This window comes from Lathamus discolor, chromosome 8, assembly GCF_037157495.1.
Source record: "Lathamus discolor isolate bLatDis1 chromosome 8, bLatDis1.hap1, whole genome shotgun sequence".
Lineage (NCBI taxonomy): Eukaryota > Metazoa > Chordata > Aves > Psittaciformes > Psittacidae > Lathamus > Lathamus discolor.
This window is the reverse complement of record NC_088891.1, coordinates 3,449,779-3,471,205: the sequence shown is the minus strand read 5'-3', so window position 1 is coordinate 3,471,205 and position 21,427 is coordinate 3,449,779. Positions and strand designations below refer to the sequence as shown.

Here is a 21,427-nt window from a genome sequence, read left to right as displayed (position 1 = left end):
TTAAAGTTTAAGGGCATTTCGAGGTTTTAAGTTGATTTGTAGATGAGAAAAAGGCCGTGGAGAGGGAAGGGGGGGGCGCGGAGGGACGGCTCCTCCGGGCCGCCAGGCGGCGCTGCGGTGCGGGTGTAGCAGGCCGCGGCGGCAGCATGGCGCAGCCGCCTCCGTTCGGCGGGCGCTTCCCTCCGCCGTTCCGGGCCTTCCCTCCGCCGGTGGGGCCGTTCCCCCCGCCCGCCGCCTCCTTCCCCGGCCCCGCCGCCCGGCCGGGGCCCTTCGCGGCGGCGCCCACGCCTGCGCCCTTCCTGCTGCCGCCGCCGCCGCCGGCCGGGCCCGAGGGCGAAGCGAGGCCGCGCTTCCCTCCGGCCGCCGGCCCGTTCTTGCCGGCGGCGCCGCCGCGGCCGGCGTGCGAGGAGGAGGCTGCGCAGCGGCAGCAGGACGAGCTGTGGCTGTCGCGGTTCCTGGGCCGCCGCCAGGCCGCTCCCCCGCCGCCGCCGCCGCCGCCCGCGGCCGCCAGCCCCAGCAGCGCCCGGGCGCTGGCGGTGTCGGCGCTGGGCCGGGTGGCGCGGCTGGCCGCGCTCTGCAGGGCCCTGCGGCAGCGGGAGGCCGAGGCCGACGAGGCGGGCTGGGCCCGGGTGCGGGACGAGGCGGAGGCGGCGCGGCGGGAGCTGCGGGAGGTCGTGCGGCCCCTGCGGGAGCCCGGCTACCGGGAGGCGCTGCGGAGGAAGGCCGAGAGGGCGAGGAAGAGGAGGCAGCGGCTGCGGCGGAGGAAGCAGGAGGCCAGGGCGGCCGAGGAGGAGGAGAAGGCGCGGGCCGCCGAGCGGGAGGCCAGGATCGACCAGTGGAGAGCCAAGTGCATCCAGGAGGTGGAGGAGAAGAACCGGGTACGGCTCCGAGCGGCTCACCCTCCTCCCCCGGCTGGACTGTGGCCTTGCGGGCGCTGCTGCGAGTGCCTCTGGGCAAGGTGGTGGAGGCCTGTTGGCCATGGGCTGACAGCAGGGCTGTGTCTGCCGGCACCTGGATTTCGGTGTGCAGCTGGGTGCCGCATGGGCCCAGCGTGCTGGAGATGTGCAGTGTCCAAGCCCTGCAGCCCTCTTCCTTCATTGAAAGCCCTGGGCTTTGCCACACTCTTGTCCTAGGCCTTCACAGTTGGAATTTAACTGGATTCTGACCTCTTTGTTGGGTGTGAAAGCCTTCCTGGTTCCCAAGCCTGCCCTCACTGCTCACACGCAGTTTATGGTGGTCAGTGCCATCCCCATAACCATAACCCTTGCCGGCTGCCTTCATCCTGTAAAGCTTGTTTGCGAGCTTTTCACTATTACCAGGAAGTAGAATGGCCCCAAAGCATTAAAATCCCCTCACATTAAGCTTGCTGGGCAGTGCTGTTGGCACCTTTGTGTTGACCGGTGGCCAAAGAGCTGCCCCTCTGCTGGTGCTGGGTCTGCTGCTGGGGTGGCACAGAGCAGCTCTCGGGAAAGGTTTTGTGTCTGGGCTGTGGCACATTAATGGTGCTCAATTGCCGAGCTGTAGAATGAGGATGGTTTATGTCTATGGTTAATGTTGTTCCTAACTTCATGTGCTGAGAGGTGGGTTATCTGGCTATGTGAATTCAATAGCCATTTGGCCTGAGTTTAGGAGTTGCTCGGTATTCTTTTGTTGTCTCTTGAAGTCTATCATGTTTTAGCTTTTTCATCAAAAGGCAAGGTTGGGTGGGTGATTTCACTTGTTTCACTTGCTATGGCTGTAAAGTCACTGGGACGTTACTGTTATACCCAGTGATCTGTTTGAAAGTACTATTCTTGTCTATGTGGGATATGTCACACATCAGGTCTGGGTTTTTCTCTTTCATAGGAACGAGAACTTAAGGCTGCTGCAGACAGCGTCTTATCTGAAGTACGGAAGAAACAAGCAGACACCAAGAGGATGGTGGATATCTTGCGCGCATTGGAGAAGCTTCGGAAACTGAGGAAAGAAGCTGCTGCCAGGAAAGGTGAATGATGAGGTTTTTACCAAACTTCTGATTCCACACACAGGGCATAAGCTGATGTGAGTGCCCTGTGCTGACTGGCAAGGTTCAGCTTGAAAATGCTATTCATTAGTGATTTTAGTTAGGTTGTTATGCAAGAATAGTTGTAAACTGCTGAAACTTAAACAGGGGAACTTTAGATTAGATGGCATTTGGGGCGTACAAACACACATGTTACATCCCTGGCCCTTTTTGATGTGCTGGTTTCACCCAAGACCTCAGGGAGCTGGTATTCGCCAGCACCACACAGGAGGTGTCCTTCCAACTCAACCAGCAACTGCGCTGTCTGCTTTGGGAAACCACAGGTATCTTGCAGCATCTGAGATATTAAGTGCTTAATGAGATAGTAGGTCCTCAACATACAAAGGACACGGAACTGTTGGAACAAGTCCAGAGGAGGCCATGAGGATGATCAGGGGACTGGAGCACTTCCCGTATGAAGATGGGCTGAGGAAGTTGGGGCTGTTCAGCCTGGAGAAGAGAAGGCTGCGTGGGGACCTCATAGCAGCCTTCCAGTACCTGAAGGGGGCCTATAGGGATGCTGGGGAGGGACTCTTCGTCAGGGACTGTAGTGACAGGACAAGGGGTAACGGGTTCAAACTTAAATGGGAAGTTTAGATTGGATCTAAGGAGGAAATTCTTTCCTGTTAGGGTGGTGAGACACTGGAATGGGTTGCCCAGGGAGGTTGTGAGTGCTCCATCCCTGGCGGTGTTCAAGGCCAGGTTGGACAGAGCCTTGTGTGGGATGGTTTAGTGTGAGGTGTCCCTGCCCATGGTAGGGGGGGCTGGAACTGGATGATCTTAAGGTCCTTTCCAACCCTAACTATTCTATGATTCTGTGAATTCAGTGGTTGTGTTCCTGTCTTTCCAAGCACTTTCCTAGTAGAAGAATTATGCCAGTAAGATGGTTGTTAGCAAGGTTGGGCTCATGTTCCAGCTTCCCTCTCAAATCTCGTAACAGAGCCACTTGTGAATGTGAAAGCTCAAAATGAATTCTCTTTCTGTTCAGGTGTTTGTCCGCCCCCCTCGGCAGATGAAGCCTTTGAAACTCAGGTGGAGAGTCTCAAAACATTGCTCAAGAATCGCACAGAGCTGTATGAAGCTGAGGAGAGAGCGTTAAGAGTTATGCTGGAGGGAGAACAGGAGGAGGAAAGGAAGAGAGAAATGGAAAAGAAACAGAAGAAGGAAAGAGAAAAACTACTACAGCAGAAACTCGAAATGGATTCCAAGCTGTTTGGGGATCCAGGTAAATTCCGCATGCTATACTTGACATGGTTTTTTCACCCCACACCCCCACCCCATAGACACTGGGTTTAAAATGCAGGCACAAAGATAGTTAAGAAAGAAAGAAATCATCCACTGGAATAAAGTATGGTCCGAGGAAAGGATGGGATAAACACAGTGTGCTGTTAACACATGTGATGCTCCTCAGTGTAGACTGTGGTGTATTTCAAGACAATTTCATAATGCTTTGCAAGAAGAGGTTGTAGATTAAGCTAAAGTGAGACTAAACACAAGAGACTGAAGACTTCCAGCACCCAACAGATGCTTCAGTCTGGTGATTTGGTAAAGTGCGACTCGAGTAATCTGTAACGATTCAGTGGCCATATGTTCCCCTTGTTTAGAAGATGGAGACAGGAAAAGTACTGCTGGTCTTGACTTGCCTCTTGACAGCTCTGATGAGGAGACATGCAAAACATGTAACTAGTCCTTAACAGATCACACAGGGATTTCATTTCAAGTTGGAGCTGGGGAGTAGCAAATGAGCTGGCAAATGTGGGGCTTCCAAGACTTACTAGAATCAGTCTGTCTGGTTTATTGAACAATTCCTCTGTTTGTGTTTTAACAGATGAATTTCCTCTAGCCCATCTACTGCAGCCCTTCCGAGACTATTACTTACAAGCTGAGCATTCTGTAGCAGCTCTAATCCAGATCAGGTAAAACCAAACAAACTCTATTTTATTATCAAGGGTGGCAAGTATTGTTTGTTAAGATTGTAAAATGTATGGTCCCATCCCTCCAGGTTGGAAGGGACTCAGGGATCATCTGGTCCAACTTCTTTAGGCAAAGCGTGACCTAGACCGGATGTCCCAGCAGCCTGTCCAGCCAAATCTTAAGTGTCCAACACTGGGGAGTCCACCACTTCCCTGGGGAGATTATTCCAATGGCTGGTTGTTCTCATGGCGAACAATCTTCTTGTGTCCACTTGGAATCTCCCCAGGAGTAACTTGTGCCCATTACCCCATGTCTTTTCCATGTGACTCCTTGTGAAAAAGGAGTCTCCATCCTCTTTGTAGCCACCCTTTAAACACTGGAACATGGGGATAAGGTCTCCCCTGAACCTTCTTTTCTTTAGGCTGAACAAACCCAGCTCTCAGCCTTTCCTCACATGGCAGGCTTCCCTGTCACAGAACAATTTACAGTGTTCCATGTATTGAACCGTATGGAAAGGCACCTGTGCGGGTGTATGATAAACCTTATTACCAAACTCCTGCCGGCTGTCCTCTGATCCAGTGCTCTCTCTGTTAAAGGCATGAATGGGATCAGTACTTGGTGCCAGCTGATCACCCTGAAGGAAGCAGCATCCCTCCAGGATGGGTTCTTCCAAGTCTCCCCACAAATGACACTTGGGCCACCGCTGTTCGATGACTCAGTAATAGATGATATTGGAGGAACGTTTCATTGTCATGGTATGTGCAGGGATGAGAGGGTCTGAAGAGGACGTGTCTCATCCTCTGTTTCAGTAGCTGGGTTCTGGAATGTCTTGAAGAGTAGGAACTGGTTTTGCCACCTGACTCTGCTGGGAAATACCTGAGCAAGGCCAAAGCGCCTGGGCCTCTCGTGGTGTGGAATTACAATCCTGCTGCCAGTGTTTGCTAACGAATCTCAATCTCAATAAAGAAACATTGCTGACAGGAGTATTTGTGCCAGTATTAACATCCTATTTTTAGTGGCTTTTATCTTTACAAGCCTAAGTCCAGATGATGAAACCTCCAGAAATAAAGACTTCAGGGGAAAAAAGAAATCATCAGAAAACATGGTTTTCTCCTTAAATAAAGCCTGTCAAGCTTCGCTGTCAAAACAATTCCTGTATTTTTGTGTGTAGAAACCAACCCAGTAGAAGCTTAAACAAATGGCGAAGTACAAACAAGACAGGGCTTTTGAAGGTTGATTAAAGCGGTTGTTGACATTTTACTTTTGTGGACTAAAACTGGTACCACAACATGGAAAGAATTCCTAGTCGTGGTGAAATAGGTCAGAGAGCCATGTGAATATAGATGAATTCAGTGAACAAGCCTCCTGGAAAACAAACAGTGAAATCTGGAGTCTAACCCACTGTAATTGGTTTTGCCTATATGGCTATTTTTGTGTAGGGACAGCTCATGCGTATAATATTTGATTTAAAAGTGCAGCTCTATTTTGTAAGTTGGGTTTTGTACAGAATAAATAGAGGAAAATGGAATTTATGTTTTCTTGTTCGAAGTGTTTTTACTCCGAGGGAGAGATCTGATTTAGTACTTGGCATCAAGTATGACTCCAGTGTGGAGAGAACTGCTGGCAAATAGTTTGTATGAAGGAACTTCTCCCTCCAACAAGGTGACAGAGGCATCTGATTCCAAAGCCTTCCATATCCTGGACAGTTTGCAGGCTCTATGGGTTTGGGGCTTTGCTGGTCTGTGCCGATTGTTGTGGCATCTTTCCAGAGCTGCAGTTGTTCTTGCTTAGGTCTAATATGTGGGCATGGATTTAATCTCTCCCTTACCCCTTTACATCACAACATTGTCTAATTCATGGAGGAGGCAACATGCAGTTACCTAAATTTAACGCTTGGGCCTTATATATAATGCTAATAGTTTTTTGGCTGAAGCTTTGCATTGATTTCTGTTGATACAAGCACACAAACTATTAGGTTTTGATAGAGCTAGAATTAATCTGGGTGCAGAAGTTTGCAGTTAATGCGCTCGTGTATCACCTACTTACAGCACTACAACATCCAGCTGACAAGCCCTCAGGTGGTAGGGGTTCTGATTTGCCTTGTCTGTTCATCCTCAAATCCCTAATGTCACCTCCAGCATCTCGTTAATCCTAAACCTATGGCTGGGTCAGATCCTGGGCAGTCTCACCTGATGGAAAAACACAAGTTCAAATAGCGTGAAAACAGTTGCAGAAACAGCTCCTTCAGTTCAGGAAGCTCAGTGCCTGGATGATGCTCTGCTTAAACAATTAGGCTCCTTATCCCAGCAGCGTGTCCGACGGGGCTAACCACTTAAGCTATGATAATCTTAAAACTGCCACGGTCAGATGCTTGCCTGACACTGCAAGATTTAAGGAACTGAGCAGCAGATAAGCCAGCAGTAAAGGAGCAGCCCTGTTCTCCTGCCTGCAAGAACTCCATGACTTCAGCTGGAGGTAAGATAACTTCCTATTGCTAATACAAACAGGATTTGAAAACACCAGTGGATGGTGTGTGTTTAGATGTAACGCAGGCTTCCTGTGGTTTGTTCTACGTATTTGCTCTTGCCTAATGACGTCTGCATTCAAATGCTTCATATTTTTAGTGAGGAAGATGTTGAAACCACGGATAGAAGCAGAATGTTGGAAATCTTAACTCATAAAATACATGCAGGCAGGGTATTCTTAAAACCCCCTTGTGTATTCAGATGTATGATTCAGATTTGTTCAGTATAATCTTTCTAACTGTTTTCAAGTTTTAAAAGCTATTACGGCACAGCAAAATAGAGGGGTTGGCTCTGAGTTTCTGAGACTCTTTATGTTTGTTTGCCAGCCCGTGTCTGTGACGTGAAGGTGAGCAGGGCTGGCGTGGAGCGCCTGAGGTCAGAACCTTTGCAGGAGCTGCTTTCTGCTGTAAGTTGGTGTTTATGACTGACCCTCTTTTACTCTTGTCTAGTGCTGTGTTCATTGTCATCACTCCGCACCTTAGTGTACTCCTGGTTTTGATACATAGTGGGTTTTGGGAATTAACACTTGTAGGAGCTTTTCCTAAGGCACAGTATTTAGGCAGTGAAATACAGTGAGATATGGTACCGTAACCTCTCTATCATGGCTTCAGGCACATTCACTACTCATCTCCGTCCCTTAAAGTGGCATTTAAACCCAAGTAAAGCCATTCTAGGTGATGGACAATGAGATACTCCCTTTCTTTCACACCTTTGTACCACACAGCTTTTAGAAGGAGCTGATTCACAGCTTGAACTGCAGGGAGGGTCTGTTCCTCTTGCAGGCAGGGGCTGCACAGCCATGCAGAGGAGCTGGAGCAAGCTGGGGGACGGTGGCTTTGCTTACGGAGGTTTTCATCATTGTCTTTGTCAGTGCTGACGTGGATTGTAACTTACCCTGAGCCCTCTTAGGCTGGGGAGCAGATGGCCTGGCTCAGAGCAGGCTCCCAGCACGTTGCCTGTGTTGCATGTGAGCAGCAGCACATGTGTGGGAGCCACAAGGCATGTTAAGGGGGGCTCTGCCTGCACACAGCCCTGGGTATTAAAGGCTCCTGGTGTAAGCAGGCGAGTGCCAACTCTTGTAACTGTGGTAAGAGCAGCTGAGTTGCACTGAGCGATTGTGCGTGTTGCTGTTTGTGGTCTGGAAGCTGTTAGTCCTTTGCTAGCATAAGAAACTACCCTGAATGCCATTTCCCATGGTACACCTTTGTTTTTTGCGGTCAACAGGCAGCTTTTCCTCCCTTTCATGTATTCATCTGCTTCTTTTCTTGGGGGTGACTGCTGAGCCTTCAGGATGAACAGGCACAGGCAGCAGGTACCAGGACTCAGTGGAAGGCTGACCAGCTCCTGCCAGTACCTAAAGGAAATCATTTTGCATGCTGTCATTGCTGGGAAGCTGGGGACTCGAAGTTTCGTGCAGCAACTAATGGCTTTGTACTAAATTGAGGCATTTATACAGAGCTAATGACTTCCCGCAGTAATATTTTCCATGCCACCACTTCGAGCTGATCAGAAATGTTTCTCTTTGGTGATCTAAAAACTTCATCATACTTAAAATGAATAGATGGTTCTTAAAAGCTAATTGGGTTTTACAGTGGCTTGTTTGGTACCCCTCTGACCCCGGAGCTTGCCCGTGCCCCAGCCTCCTGGCCTGGCTCAGGGTAAGCTGCCGTGGCACTGGTGGGGATGCCCTCACACCATCTCCCTGGGCTGATCTGTGTGACAGCTTAGCAGCACGTGGCCGTATGTGTGAGCTCCGTAAGCAAGGGTGTGCTCAGGTCACACAGAGAGAGAGGAGACCTGTGGGGTGTCCTGTGTCCTCCTTGGCTGCGGTTTCTGCCTCTGGAACTGGGAAAAGTGCTCGGTCTGTCCCCAGCTTGGGAAAGGGACCATGAGATGGGCAGTGGAGGGAGAGGCGGGAGGAGGGATGGAAAGTAGTGGTGGAAAACACTAAGGATCCCTTCCAAAGGAAGCTGAAAGTTGGTCAGGTCCTGCTGGCTCAAGCTCAGAATAGCAAAGGTTAGTTCAGACAAATATTCTTCCCAGTATCAGTGATTTAAGGCATTACACAACATGGTTTTTACTCAGGTGGCAGCATCTTTAAGGGCTGTTTTATCATTGTCACTTGACACAGCTCATCCTTCTCTCCTTCCACTCAACTTAGAAGGTGCTGGTAGTGCCTTTTACAGTTGTGTTTCATCCCTTCCTCCAGCAGACAGTAGGCAGGCAGCAACGATGAGCTACCTGGATGAAGTTCCCTTCCGCAAGGCCTGGAGCCTCGACGGGGACTCAGGGGGAGAAATCACTTTAATCACCGCTCCGGCCATCGAGATCCCCGACTGCACCGACATCCTCATGAGCACCATGGTGAGTGGTCTCTGCTTGCCTCTGTGCCCAGATCTGCTCCTGGAGGGATGCTCAAAGGGATGTCAGTGGTGGTTTCCTTTCCTTGTGAAAGGAGGGAATCCTCTCCTCCTAACTGATCTTCTGGTTTGCAGCAGAAGTGGGAGGAGGTGAGGATCATTTGTGCTGGGTGGGAGTGAGGAAGGGGTTGGTTTGGGGTTGTTTTTTCTTAATCACATCCAAGCAGAAGGATCCCATTTATTAATAATATGTATTGAATATTTATTAATAAATATGACAGATAAAAGCAGGCAACACTACCTGAGCTGCAGCATAGAATCATAGAATGGTTTGGGTTGGAAGGGACCTGAATGCTCATCTAGTTCCAGCCCCGTCCTACAGGCAGGGACACCTTCCACTAGACCTATCCTGCGGCACTTTGTGATCTTCCACATTGCTGAGTCCTAAGCTGCTTTTGAATCTACACCTGCTGCTGTAACAATATTGTGAGTGTTTAGCTGAAGTAGTGTCACCCGTAGATGGGGTCAGTGCACTTCGTGTGGGAAGGTGAGCTGGGTGATCCCAAATAGCCTCTGCTCACCCCTGGTAATGGGTGAACCAGTGGCAAACCTCATATCTGGCTTTTCCCTAGCTCAGCCTTGCTCATCCCTCCCCTCAAAATGACACATCCCAAATCCACAGGATGTGTTTAACATGGAGAGCCACCATGTTGTTCATTTTAATCAATTTTTCCAAAGGGAATCTCAATGCACACACTTTTTGCCACCTGTGTAAAGGCAGGTGATGGTCTGCATCCCCATGGACCATCCACCGTTCTGTCTTACCCTGGGAAACCTCCAGCCCTGGGTTTTTTGCCTGGTTGGTGCTGGTGTGATCACACTGGTGGCCTGGGCTGATCCTTCTGAAAGCACATGGTGGTGTTTTCCTTGGGGAGGCTGGTTTGGATCCACAGCTAACAAGTGGCAGGGAGCAGTGAAAACAGCATTCCTGGGCTGTGAATGTACTTGCCTGCCCCTCCGGAGGAGACCTTGTTTGGAGAGCTCTGGGAGAGGCCAGGCTTGTTTGTCCCAGGAAAACCCTCTGATTTCAGTCTCAAACACATATTTTAAGCTGGACTATGTGGAAATGACAGCTCTGTCTGGGGACCGGCCGAGCCCCCGGCGCCATCGGAGACTCCCATGGCTTATCCTGCCTCTGCCCAAGGTGGCAGCTCCCGCCTTGTTGGCTCCTGTGGTTGAGGTGGCTCTGTCGGGTGCCATGGGTGAGGTACACACACGAGCTCTGCCACTGTCCTTTAGCCTGTGGCTGGATGTGGTGCCCCTTGCAGCTGTCTGAAATCAGGATGCTCACATCTCCTGTCTGCACCCTCTCCCCTTCCACAGTCGATGAATGACACAAAACCACCTCCAAGCATAAACCACTTGGTTTATGAAATCACTTCTAGGTACAGCTCAAAATAGTAATAACCTTGTAGCCAGACTCTTTTCAAGTATAAATTTGGGGATTCCCTATAGCGATGAAGCTGGTGCTGCCCAAACCTACGGTCCCAGTGCCCACAGCCAGCCCTGGTGCTCAAGGAGCCAGTAGGGGAAGGATGCAGCCCTTAAAGCTCCCTGGTGAAGTGCATGGGTTGCTCTGCCTGCCTGGTCTGGTTTCAGATGCCTTCACCACCCTCTTCTTGCTCTCCCCCAGTACGACTTCTCGCTGGAAAGAAAAGTGCTTTACTGGGTCGAGGTGGCCTCTCAGCAGCAAACCTCCCGCCATCGGGTCACCTCTGAAGTCATCCCCACTGCTCCCCCATGCTGGCTGCTGCTGGTGGACCCTGCTGACCGCTATGGAGGCAGAGCACGGGACGGGCCCGTGCGGCGCAGCATCAGCCTGAGCGCTGCTGACGACAGCCATGGGCCCGCCAAGGGCAGAGGTGCCTTGTCCGACACTGAGAGTGAGACCTGGTACTCGGAGGAGGATGGGTACTCGGAGGATGACGAGTACTCCTCGACGTCCTGGGAAGAGAGCGACAAGGATGAAAAGAATTCCAGGAGGAGAAACGCTGGGAAAAGTGGGGCTCCACGTCCTGGCTTTTACCAGACCAGACCAAAGACATCCCCCGGCTTGTTGGAGCCCTCACCGGAGAGCAGCGTCCACAGCACAGCCAGCCCGGTCCTGAGCAAGCAGACAAGATCCATGGTGATCTTTAACAACATGAAGAACGAGCTGGAAGCGGCCAGGAGGAAGCTGGCAGCATTGGTGCACCCTTTGAACAGAGCTGCTGTGGAGAGCAGGGTCCCGGTGCCACAGCCTCTGCCCCAGCGTCCCCACACCAGCCGCGGCGTCAGGTTCAGGCCAGCCTCGGCCGTGTCCCAGCCGGGGACCCTGGTGCCATCGCCTCCGGCCGCGCCGATCCCCCCCATCAAACGGCATAAACCCACAGTGCCGGTGAGGGGTTGTCTTCTGGTGCCCTTTGCTTGTTGCTCAGACAGGAGGGAGGTGGAGGGCATCAAATTGGTCCCGTTTGCTGGGGTTTGGGCAGCAAAATGGAACCAAAATGGGGCTTTGGGAACACTGAATCCATGAGAAATTGCTGATAAGTTTTCATAAGAAGTGAAGGAAAGGGTTTTTTTTCCCTGGGTTTAAAGGGAAGGTTTCTGGGAGCACGTTTACTTGCTCTGTCCTAACCGAAACATGCCTGGTTTTCCCCACAAGCAAGGTGTCTTACTTCATTTTCATGTGGAGCACTAAATACGAAGTTCAGTAAGGTTCCACATGCATCATGCTGAATGCTAAAGCCTTAAGCCCAGCAAGCACATGCGTGTGCAAGATCATTTCTGTAGATGGCTTTGTAACAGAGACTGAATCTATCTGATAAACATCAAGGGCATAAATGGGTGTCAGGAGCATCCTCCTGCCCAGGCTGCTGCATTGCCTGTCTGCAAGCAGCACTGCCTCTTCCTTGTCCATCAAGGACAAGCATGGCTTTTCTTGCTGGAGAGATGAGCAGGATTCCCAGGGAAAAGAAGTTGCTTTTTCTTGCTTTCTCCCATGAACCCTCCCAAGTGCTGTTTTCTCTGATCTGTATCTGTAGCTGAGCCTGGATTTAATTAAATCCAGTCTCCTTTGATGCCCAAGGGGGTTTGTTCCATGTATGGGAATTTTCCTCTTCTGGAGAGAACAAGGTAACTGCTGCCATTCCAAAGCATTGCTTCAGCCTGGCGTTCTTAATGTAGTTCCATGAGCTGGAGCAAGAAGACCATGTGCTGTGTTTTCTCTTGCAGTCCCTCAGCCCCTACGCCTGCCTCCCCCCTGCCTCGGCGCCTGCACGACCCCTCGGCTCCTGCAGATCCCAGCCGGACCCGGCCGCTGACCTGCTCTCAGCACTGAGCCAAGAGGAGCGAGACCTCATTGAGCCCGTGATAGCCTTGGGCTACCCCACCCACAAAGCCATCCTCACCCTCCAGAAGACTGGAAGGCAAAGCTTAAGTCAGGTTGGTGGAGCTGGCAGGAAGCAGAAAGCTTTGGGAAGGAAACCCCTGGTTTTCATGGAGAAAGGGATGGCTGCATCGCTTGGGGCTGGATGCTGACAGCCTCGGGTTTCCCACTTTGGTGTTATCCTCAGCTGACAGGATTTGCCATGAGATCACACATTTGCATTTGGGCTGTAATAAAACGAGTTGCCCTCAGCTTTTCAGCGGCTGATAACAGCCGGGCAGCGTTATCTGCTCAATCTGCTGCATGGAGCCTCATGTCCTTTTGAAGTGCAGGTTTTGCCCCCGTATATGGAAACTTGTTGCACATCATTTTTTCCCGGCTGTTAGATCCGTGTGATTATTGCCATGGCTCATCCTGTCAGCGGGATTGTGGGAATACCTCTGGGATTTGTCTGGGCTCTCTCCAAAACACAAGTTCCCTGCGTTGGAGCAAACCGGGGACTCCATGCAGGCACCGAGGCTGGGTCCTGGAGCTCTTTTCTTAAGGAACATTCTATAATAACCTGGAATTTATTGACAATAGTTAACATACAGCCTCTTCCTACCCTTGGTATCCGAGTACATCACTGTGCAGCATCCTGATTCCGAGGTCTCTGCTTGTCCAGGTGGGCTTGGAGCATCCATGTCATGAGGGGTGCCACTGGCTTGGCAGGTTCGGGGCTGGACCTACCCATCCCAGTGGAGCTTTTCATAGGGCTAAATTATCCAAGTAGCTCTTGCAGAGAGAGAAGGGGCTTGGTCACAGCTTAGCAGGAGGGACGTCCACCTGCTTGTCGTGCCAGGGAGCAGGAGCAGAGGTGTGAGCAGGCACAGCACCGAGCAACCATAGAATCATAGAATAGTTAGGGCTGGAAAGGACCTCAAGATCATCCAGTTCCAACCCCCCTGCCATCTCCTGCTGTCGGTGCCATCTCCTTCCCATTCCCCAGGGATCTGCCTGTGCTGTGTGGGCCAGCTCTAACCCATCTGGTCAGTGCATGAAGCTGCTGTGTGGTTGAGTCACTGCAGCTTCTGGCTCCTTCCTGAGTCCCCCCTGGCTCGACCAGGCCCTCGCTGGTGTTTCAGGTGATGGTTGCTGCAAGCTGAGGTGGGAAGGGAGCCTTTATTTCTTCATTGCATGAAGGTTTCATCCAGGCAGAGGGAGATGGGCAGAGCTGTGCAAAGGGATCTTGTAGCAGCTGCTGGCTTCTGTAGCAAGAATCAGTGCATCTTAGTAAGGATGGAAATAGGCACAGTCTGCTCCCTTCTGCACAAACACCGGGACTCCCATTCCCTTGGAGAAGAGATAAATACACTGAAATACAAGGTCTGCCTAACAGCCTCTACCTTCTTCACCATCAGTTCCCATCTTTCCCATTTATGCCCAATAGAGCCGAGATAAAGCGTAAAGCCGAACCCTTCGTGTGTCTCTTACAAGTAACAGCTACCAAATTAGGCTAAACCTTCCTGGAAAAGGTTTCAACTCAAGTTAAAAACAAGAGCTGTGGGCCTTCCTCATTGCTTGTTGGTGTCAGGCAGGGTTTCAGTGTGTGACCATGACAGCTTCAACCGTGACGATTGATTGTAGTACCAGATGGTAGCCAAAAACTGCTCAGTTCCGTTGCAGTATCAAACTGGCAGAGCCCACCGTGGTGAAGAAGGCAGGTCTGCTGCCTAAAAGAGGCAATGCCTTCCCAGACTTGGTGGAAGAACCTCTCCAGAAGGTTCTGCCTTCAGCACACCAGAGGTTCATCGTCTGGGATGTTATGGCCAAGAGCTAAACCAAAAGCGCATCATTGCGTTTGAAGGCTTTGCTCTCCAGGGCTGCCTGAATGTCTGGGTGTTCTAAGGAGCCTCCTTGAGAGCTACAAGGGGAGAAGGAGCTTTGAGAGGTTAGTGGCGCTTCCTCCTCTTGCCCAGTGAGTGATGGGGCCGGTTCCAGACCCAGGGGTTAGCAGGTCATAGTATTTAAAACCCTGGTTTTGTTTAGTCTCGAGGAGATATCTGCATATATATAGATATATAGATATAATGATAAAAGTCATTGAGTTGACAACAGCACCAGCTTCATGCTGGGTTTGAACAGGCTGCCAGCACTGTCTGTGCTCTGCCATGAGCATGACAAGTGGCTGTCCCTGCTGCGATAGGGCACTACAATACAGCAGTGGTCTAGGTTCGTAGTTAGTAGGGTAACCAGGAAAGCAGAACCAGGTTAGGAATGCCACGAGGAGGGAGGATCTCAGTTCTGAGTTAAAAAGCTGCTCCTTAAGGCTGACATTTCTGAATCTCCTGGCTCTGCTGTTCAGCCAAACCAGATCCACTCAGCAGCTGAGGGACTTTTTGGCCTTTTCATATGCTTTATGATCTTTTACTGAATCTTTCTCCTGGGCTATGCAGTGCTGGGGAGGGTGAGGTCTCTGCTGGTGGATCTGGGGTGATGTGAATCAGCTTCTCCTTGCATGAAGACAGCACGGCTTCAGGGAGCCCCGAGGGATGTTTTTATTCCCCCTGCTATCGTATAGCTCATTTATTATTGTCTGTTCCATATGTTTTTGGCCAGTGAGTGACTTTCGTGGTATTTAAAAGGTACTGCTGGGAATAGTGCTGTCAGCACTCCAAGAACAACGAGGAAAGCCAAAAATAACTGTTTACTTTCAGTAATGACACACATGGGTCTCCCCTGGGGTGGGTTTTGTGCTTGGACCCTGGAGCGAACCCCCTGACTGCCTGAACCCTGGTGCATCCAAGGGTTGGCTGAGGGTAGGCATCTCACCGGGACAGGTTCTGCTTCACCCTGCAGCCTGAGGCCATCGCTTCGTACCTCAGATGGGTCAGGTGTTTGGTTTGCTCCTCATCCACCCTCCTGTTCTACCCTGGCAGAGGGCATGGACTGGGATGCTGTCTTCTCCCAGTGGGCGTCCTGCTCACAGAGCCACACAGGCAGGATGGTGGGGGCCCAGGTCCTCCCCATCAGTGTGCCCCTGGGAGGTTACAAGGTGGGCTCCTGAATGCAGTCGCTGCCTGTGTCTGCAAGGTTGGATTAACCCTGGTTGTCTTCTTCTGCAGTTCCTGAGCTACCTGAGCGCCTGTGACCGGCTGCTGAAGCAGGGCTACGAGGAAGGGCAGGTGGAGGAGGCCATGGAAATGTTCCAGTACTCGGAAAAAAAGGTCAGAGCGGGGCAGCCCGGCCCATTCCTTTGTGCTGTGTGCTCCGGGCTCGCTTTTCCAGCGGCTGCGCGCTCCCCTGCACCTCCACTGCCTCTCATGCAGCCTCTGGGCAGGTCAGACCCATTGCCATGCACCCACAGCACACTCGCAGTGCAGCATCACCACAAGGAGTCCCCAGGGAAGGACACAGGACACTCACTTCATTGCTCTTTTCCGTCCATCTTCTCACCCCACTGTGCAAGCGTGATGCTCACTCAACCCCCAAGCAGAGAACCCCTCACTCCAAGCCCACCAGCACCCACGCTTGCTCCCTCCCTGCTCCCCTTTTGCATTCACCCCCCAAAGAGAACCACCATGGTGGCACACCAGGGGTTGTCTTCATCATCAGTCTCCTCCTGGGGGTAATGAAGGGCCAGGAGGGGTAGAACTGCTTGAAGTATGGGCTGGTGGTGGCTGACATGATGCTGATGGCACATAGGATCGCAGTCACTGCTCTCTAGGGTGCCTGGGGCTCGGTGTCAGGCAGGGCGTTATTTATTGAGGACACGGCTCCAAGGCGATGTCGTGGTGCTGGGGCCCAGCCTGAGCAAAGGGGAAGCAGGAAAAATGAATTCCAGCTTGTGCTCCCTGCCTTTACCCAGTCTCTATAACACAGACAAACACTTGCATGGAATTTCTATTAAACTGTGTAAGGAAGAAGCGAAGCCAGAGCCTGACTTCAGTAACTATTTCTGATTTCAAAAGCTGATGTAAAGGCACGTTTTAAAACGCCAGCAGTGGTATGTGTGCCCTCAGCCTGCTCTCAGTGTGCCCTTCACTGGTAATACAACCCGGCCAGGTCGCATGGCTGCAGCCTCGTCACCCAGCCCTGTTTCAGCTGTAACTATGGTAAATCTAGCCTTAAACCCCATGATAGCATCTCTCCTTTCTCTTCCTCCTTCCTCCAGGCAGCTGAATTCTTGCATCTGTTATCTCAGTTCAATGATATGGGTTTCCAGCAAAATGAAATCAAAGAAGTTCTGCTGCTTTGTGGGAATCAGAGGGAGAAGGCGTTGGAAGAGCTCGTCATGAAAGCCCAGTGACCTGCACCCTGGATCCCAGCCACCGCTCCCCCTCGGTCTGGACCACATAAGGACTCGGGTGGGTCAGCACACGTTTACCCTTCTGCTGCTCCATGGCCACCCCAGCACCACGGCTCATGGGCACAAACCTCCAAAGCACTGTCTGGTGTCCAGTCCCGGTGTATGGACGTCCACCATAAGCGTGTGTGGCACTGCACTAAAGCAAAGGCTCTCTAACAGGAGTGTTTATCTCTTCACCCACACATCTCCCCCCTTGATCATCTCAGCTCTTCAGATTAGATGCAGTAAGATCCAAACTGCCTTTGGCTTAGGTTTTGCAGACCCCAAAGCACAGTTTTCTTCCTCCACCGGGGGTGATGGGTGTCGTGTTTTCAACTGCAGTTCAATGTGGATGCTTGGAAGGTTCTATAAATCAGCAGAAGATGCAGTTCTCATAAAAACAGGGCTCCTGAAGAAGCATTTATTGGTCCTGCCTTGGCAAGAGTCTCATCCAACTCAGCTGTGGTTCGATACTGTAGCTGATACCCAGTCTGATCACGTCAGCTTCTCTTTAAAAGCAAGAACTTGAGCAAAAGACACAATTCAGTGAGTACACAGAAAGAAACCAGGCTGCCCTTGCTGTAGAAATACAGGAAGTTTATCCAGTGTGATGAGAAATGGCTTAGACAAGGGTCTGTGCTCAGGGAATTCCATAAAATCAGAACAGAGAGACTGGGAACAGCTCGGCTGCCCTTGTGCTCTGCAGGAATCAGGAAAATTCAGGGGATGCTTCCCTAAACAGCGGCTCCGAATGAAGTTAAACACAGATGTCAGGATCACGAAATCTGGACGCCCAGGGGATTTCTTGTATGCAGCTGAAGGATGGAAAACAGGAGATTGGGGTCATGGAACGTGTCTCTTGGCTTGGCAGTGGAACTGTGGGCAGTGTTTTTACATTAAGGTATATTGTTTTCCTGTGCATTAGATACAGGTGTAATTGCTTCGAGTAAAGATGGTTGGAGGGGTTCTTGTGTCTCCTGTGCAACAACCACACACAACTTGTGTCTCCAGCTGGTGCAGCTGAGCAGGGGGGATCCTGAAGTAGTTGCATTAGTGCCATTTTTCCACTGTATCCTTCCAAACAACCTCCCAGCCCTTGAGCTGAAACACCCGTGTCCCTTCTCCCTGTATTTCTCCTCTCCCTGAGGGGCACAGGCCTCCAGGGCTGCCTTCATCCGAGCCTGGATGCAACGAGGAAATTTGGCATCCAGGTTGTGAGGGACTTGACCCGTCCATACCCAAGGATGCTTTATAGCTGCTCTTTAATGGCATTGAAAAGGAAAATGTGGCACCTTGTATGACCAAGGGAGATACTCGTGGGGAGCTTCCAGCCTCTTCTTGGCGCTCCCAGCCCTGTTTTTCCTCCAGCTTCCCCTTGGTTATACAAGCTTTTACTTTTGATATGGCCCTTATAGGGCAAGTCCATTCTAAGGCAGCTTTTCCTTACGTTCATCCTTGCCAAGATGATGTCACCTTAAAAGAGGAACTTGCAAAGGGTTCAACTGTGAGTAAAGACATCGCTTTGCCTCAAACTGAGGTCTTTGGTGGGGTAAACACCATGCAGACTGAAAGGGGAAGAGAATGGTGCCATGGTGGTGCCAGTAATGTGTGATGCTGAGGGCTAAATTCCAGCAACACGAGGCACATTTGCAGTTGTGCCCACTCCCTGTGCAGCTTTCCTTAGGGATTTGCTTGGTCCTGGCTCGTCGTTTTTATCCCCTGCTTGCAGAGGTTAAGGACCGTATCTTTTTGCTCCCTGAAATTACCGTGTGTTGCTTTCTATGTCATGGTTTGGATTGATGGATCCAACAAATGGGAGCACCCATGCCGTACTCAGCAGTGCCTGCCACGACCTGCTCTGTCCGCAAGTGCTACACAGCCTTTTGTTGGCAAATACCTTTGTAAACCCCTGCCCTGTCACAACAACCAGCGAGGAGGTGGGAGGTTGTCTCATCACTTGGTGCTGCTGGAGCTGGAGCGATGCTGGCCTGGCCCAGGGGCAAAGGGCAAACGGGGACAAGGCGCATCAAGGGGTTCCAGCCCGGACATGGGCACAGGCTGGGGTTTTCCTGTTCGGTTTGGTTTGTGGTTGTGTTTTGTGGGGTTTGCTCTCAACTGAGGGAACTGTTTTGAAAGTGCTGAGGACTCGGCGAGGGTCAGAGCAGAGGCACTGAGGCATCCCAGCTGGTATTCCCAACCGCTGCGTCCCTGCCGGGATGGCACAGGCAGCCCAAAGCCTGCCTCACGGCTGGGAAACCAGCTGAGCCATGGTCTGGGTTTGCTGCTCTGGTCCCCATGGGTCTTTCAGCAGCGCTGTGGTTGCAGAAGTGGGGTCTGGGTCCTCCAGCCATCCCCAGAGCTGGTGCTCTGGGGATGCTGAAGAGTGGGAACTCTGGCATCGCCATGCAATGTTGGTGCTCCCTCCTCTCCTTCCCTTTTAGCATCCTCTGCATTTCCAAGGTTTCCTGTGTCCTCAAAAGACTGTGTCTGGGTTCAGAACGAGCACCAGGACTTGCCCCAGCCACCCGGTTGTGTCTGTGCTGGGGCTCCACGCGAGCCCGGAGGAGCCGAGGGATGGATAATGGACTTCGGGTCCCCCCAAACCCCTCCGTGCGTTAAGCACCGGTGCCCAGGAAATCCTTTCCTTCGCTTCCCCCTCTCCCCTCCTCCTCCTCCTCCCGGGACCCCGCTGTGCCCAGGAGCAGCCGTGGAGGTCTCCCCAGGGAGCAGGGGCTGTGTGGGAACCGCGCTCCCGCGTACGGCTCCGACCCAGCTGAAAAAGCACTCGGGGGGCAGGAGCGGGCCCTGACGTGGGTCCCGGGAGGAGGAGGAGGTGTTTCCTCCAGCAAGGGGGGCAGACAAACCCCAAACCCAGCAGTAACGGCAAGCACAGGGGGCGTTTCACAGCCTTCCTTTTAATTCCAGGATAGAATGGACGGTTTCCTACGGGAGCAGAGGAGGTGGGATGCTGCTCACCTTCAGGATGCGGTCGGAATAAATAAACCCCGTGTCTGCATCTCTGTGGTATCCGTCCTGTGCAGAAGCCATGAAGCCCTGCATGTGGTTGGCTCGTGAGCCCATGTCTGATAGGGCTTCATACACAGCCCATGCAGGGCAGGCAGCAGCTGCCTGCAGCCCCTTTCCCTCTGATAGGGTCTAGCATCACCTCTGAGGTCCGTCATGGAGCATCCCTGGACCTGAGCACGGCTCCGCAGAGGAGGAGAGGAGCCCTGTTGGGGGCAGAGCAGTGGGAGCCGAGCGGAGGCCACGTGCAAAGAGAGCACCCCCACGAGGGACAGGGGCTCACCTACGTCGCGATCCCTACGTCGCGATCTTGTGGTCGCGCCTCGGCAGCCGCAGGAGGAAGGTCTGCAGGGAGCCGCTGCGTGGGAAACCTGCGCGCTCCTTCTTGAACTTCCAGGTCCCCTCTTCCACGGAGTAGAGGAGCGTCAGCATCTTGTTGACGGTGTAGATGGTGTCACCCTTGATGACAGCGGTGAACAGGGCTCCTTTGTTGTTCATGAACTGCCCGGGCAGCGCGGTCCATTGCCGCGACGTCAGGTTGAAGCAGTCAATGACGCAACGCAAGAAGTCATCCGAGGGACCGTTGCGCATCACGTAGAGGTTGTCACGGTGGGCCACCATGCAGTGCCCGTAGCTCTGCTGCCGCTTGAGCTCCGTGATGGGAAGCCACGCGTCTTGCTGGGTCTGGTACTCGTAGATGATGGTGGTGTCCAGCGGCTTCCACAAGCAGACGAAGATCTGCCCCATGGCTTGGGCGCAGGGCGCTGCTGAGCTGGGCTGCGGCAGGTCAGAGACGAACGTCCACGTGCCGGAGGCCAGGTCGTACCTCTCCACGGACTTCAGTGAGATCTTCTCGTACTCCCCACCGATGGCATAGAGGAAGCCCTCATGCGCCACCAGCCTGGCATCGTAGCGCAGCTGATGGGGACTGGGGAACTCGCTCCAGGTGTTGGTGTCAGCATCGTAGCAGAAGCTGCTCTCCACCACCTGCTTGCTGGCCCCGTACACACCACCCACGATGTAGATCTTGTTATCCATGGTCGCCATGCCGGCTAGGAACGTGCTGGCGCTCAGCGGCAGGCAGGAGAGGGTCCTCCACGTGTTGGTCTCCTCGTCCAGGTAGCAGAGGGTCCTGGAGAGGTCCTCTAAGAACTCGAAGGTGGGTGTATGGGCTCCCACTGCCACGAAGGTGCTGGGCGGGAGGGACTCCACATAGGCCAGCAGGTCGGCAGGGAGGCACTCCAGGTACTCCTCCAGCTCGGCGTAGCTGTCCCTGATGTAGAGCGCGGCGCAGTGGAAGAGGTCCAGGAGGCCGAATATGGCAGCGGCTTGGAAGAGCAGGATGCAGTTGTCGGAGTTGATGGAGTTGATCAAGAACTTGGCCAAGGGCTTCACCTGCAGGAAGGCGGCGCACTCGACCGCCTGGAAGGTCTCCTCGCTGCCGAGGACGGGCCTCTCGCCCGCCAGCACCCGCAGCATGGTGAAGAACCCGGCCGCGCTCAGCTCCCCCAGCCCGATCTCCTCCTGCGTGCTCTCCCTCATGCCCGAGCGGAACAGGGCACGGAAGTACTCACTGCTCTCCACCAGCAGCGCCTTCTCCACGCAGAACGACTGCTCCTCCACCCGGATCCGCACGTGCTGCGGGGGCCCTGCCTCCGAGCCTTCCTCCTCCGGGGTCATCCTCGCCCCGGCGTGGCGGGGGGCAGCACCCGATGCTCGCCTGGTGCAGCCCCCTCCTGCCTCCTTTGATGCCTTTGCTGCCGGCCCGGTGGCCGCCACGCCGCTGCCCTGGCATATAAATACCTTCAG

The 21,427-nt window shown here is 52.7% G+C and overlaps 3 protein-coding genes across 4 annotated transcripts; 2 read left to right on the top strand and 1 right to left on the bottom strand.

Moving 5' to 3' along the window:
• Positions 1-101: 101 nt before the first annotated feature.
• On the top strand, positions 102-5,487 carry PDCD7 (programmed cell death 7). The gene is made up of 5 exons (XM_065688381.1): positions 102-878; positions 1,846-1,984; positions 3,030-3,266; positions 3,870-3,957; positions 4,552-5,487. Exons 1-5 carry the CDS (start codon positions 147-149, stop codon positions 4,667-4,669), a joined length of 1,314 nt encoding a protein of 437 aa, XP_065544453.1. The 5' UTR covers positions 102-146; the 3' UTR covers positions 4,670-5,487.
• A 49-nt stretch (positions 5,488-5,536) lies between these two features.
• Positions 5,537-17,561, top strand: UBAP1L (ubiquitin associated protein 1 like). 2 transcript variants are annotated; one of them, XM_065688379.1, is made up of 8 exons: positions 5,537-5,617; positions 6,094-6,430; positions 6,807-6,886; positions 8,690-8,844; positions 10,534-11,277; positions 12,114-12,323; positions 15,372-15,473; positions 16,421-17,561. In XM_065688379.1, exons 4-8 carry the CDS (start codon positions 8,713-8,715, stop codon positions 16,553-16,555), a joined length of 1,323 nt encoding a protein of 440 aa, XP_065544451.1. In that variant the 5' UTR covers positions 5,537-5,617; positions 6,094-6,430; positions 6,807-6,886; positions 8,690-8,712; the 3' UTR covers positions 16,556-17,561. The 2 variants fall into 2 exon arrangements, with proteins under 2 accessions (XP_065544451.1, XP_065544452.1); XM_065688380.1 differs by having other exon boundaries at positions 5,575-6,430; positions 8,693-8,844.
• Positions 14,936-21,382, bottom strand: KBTBD13 (kelch repeat and BTB domain containing 13). Its single transcript, XM_065688378.1, has 2 exons — positions 19,902-21,382; positions 14,936-16,055 (listed from the first exon to the last, which is right to left on the bottom strand). Exon 1 carries the CDS (start codon positions 21,296-21,298, stop codon positions 19,916-19,918), a length of 1,383 nt encoding a protein of 460 aa, XP_065544450.1. The 5' UTR covers positions 21,299-21,382; the 3' UTR covers positions 14,936-16,055; positions 19,902-19,915.
• Between the last annotated feature and the right edge of the window lie 45 nt (positions 21,383-21,427).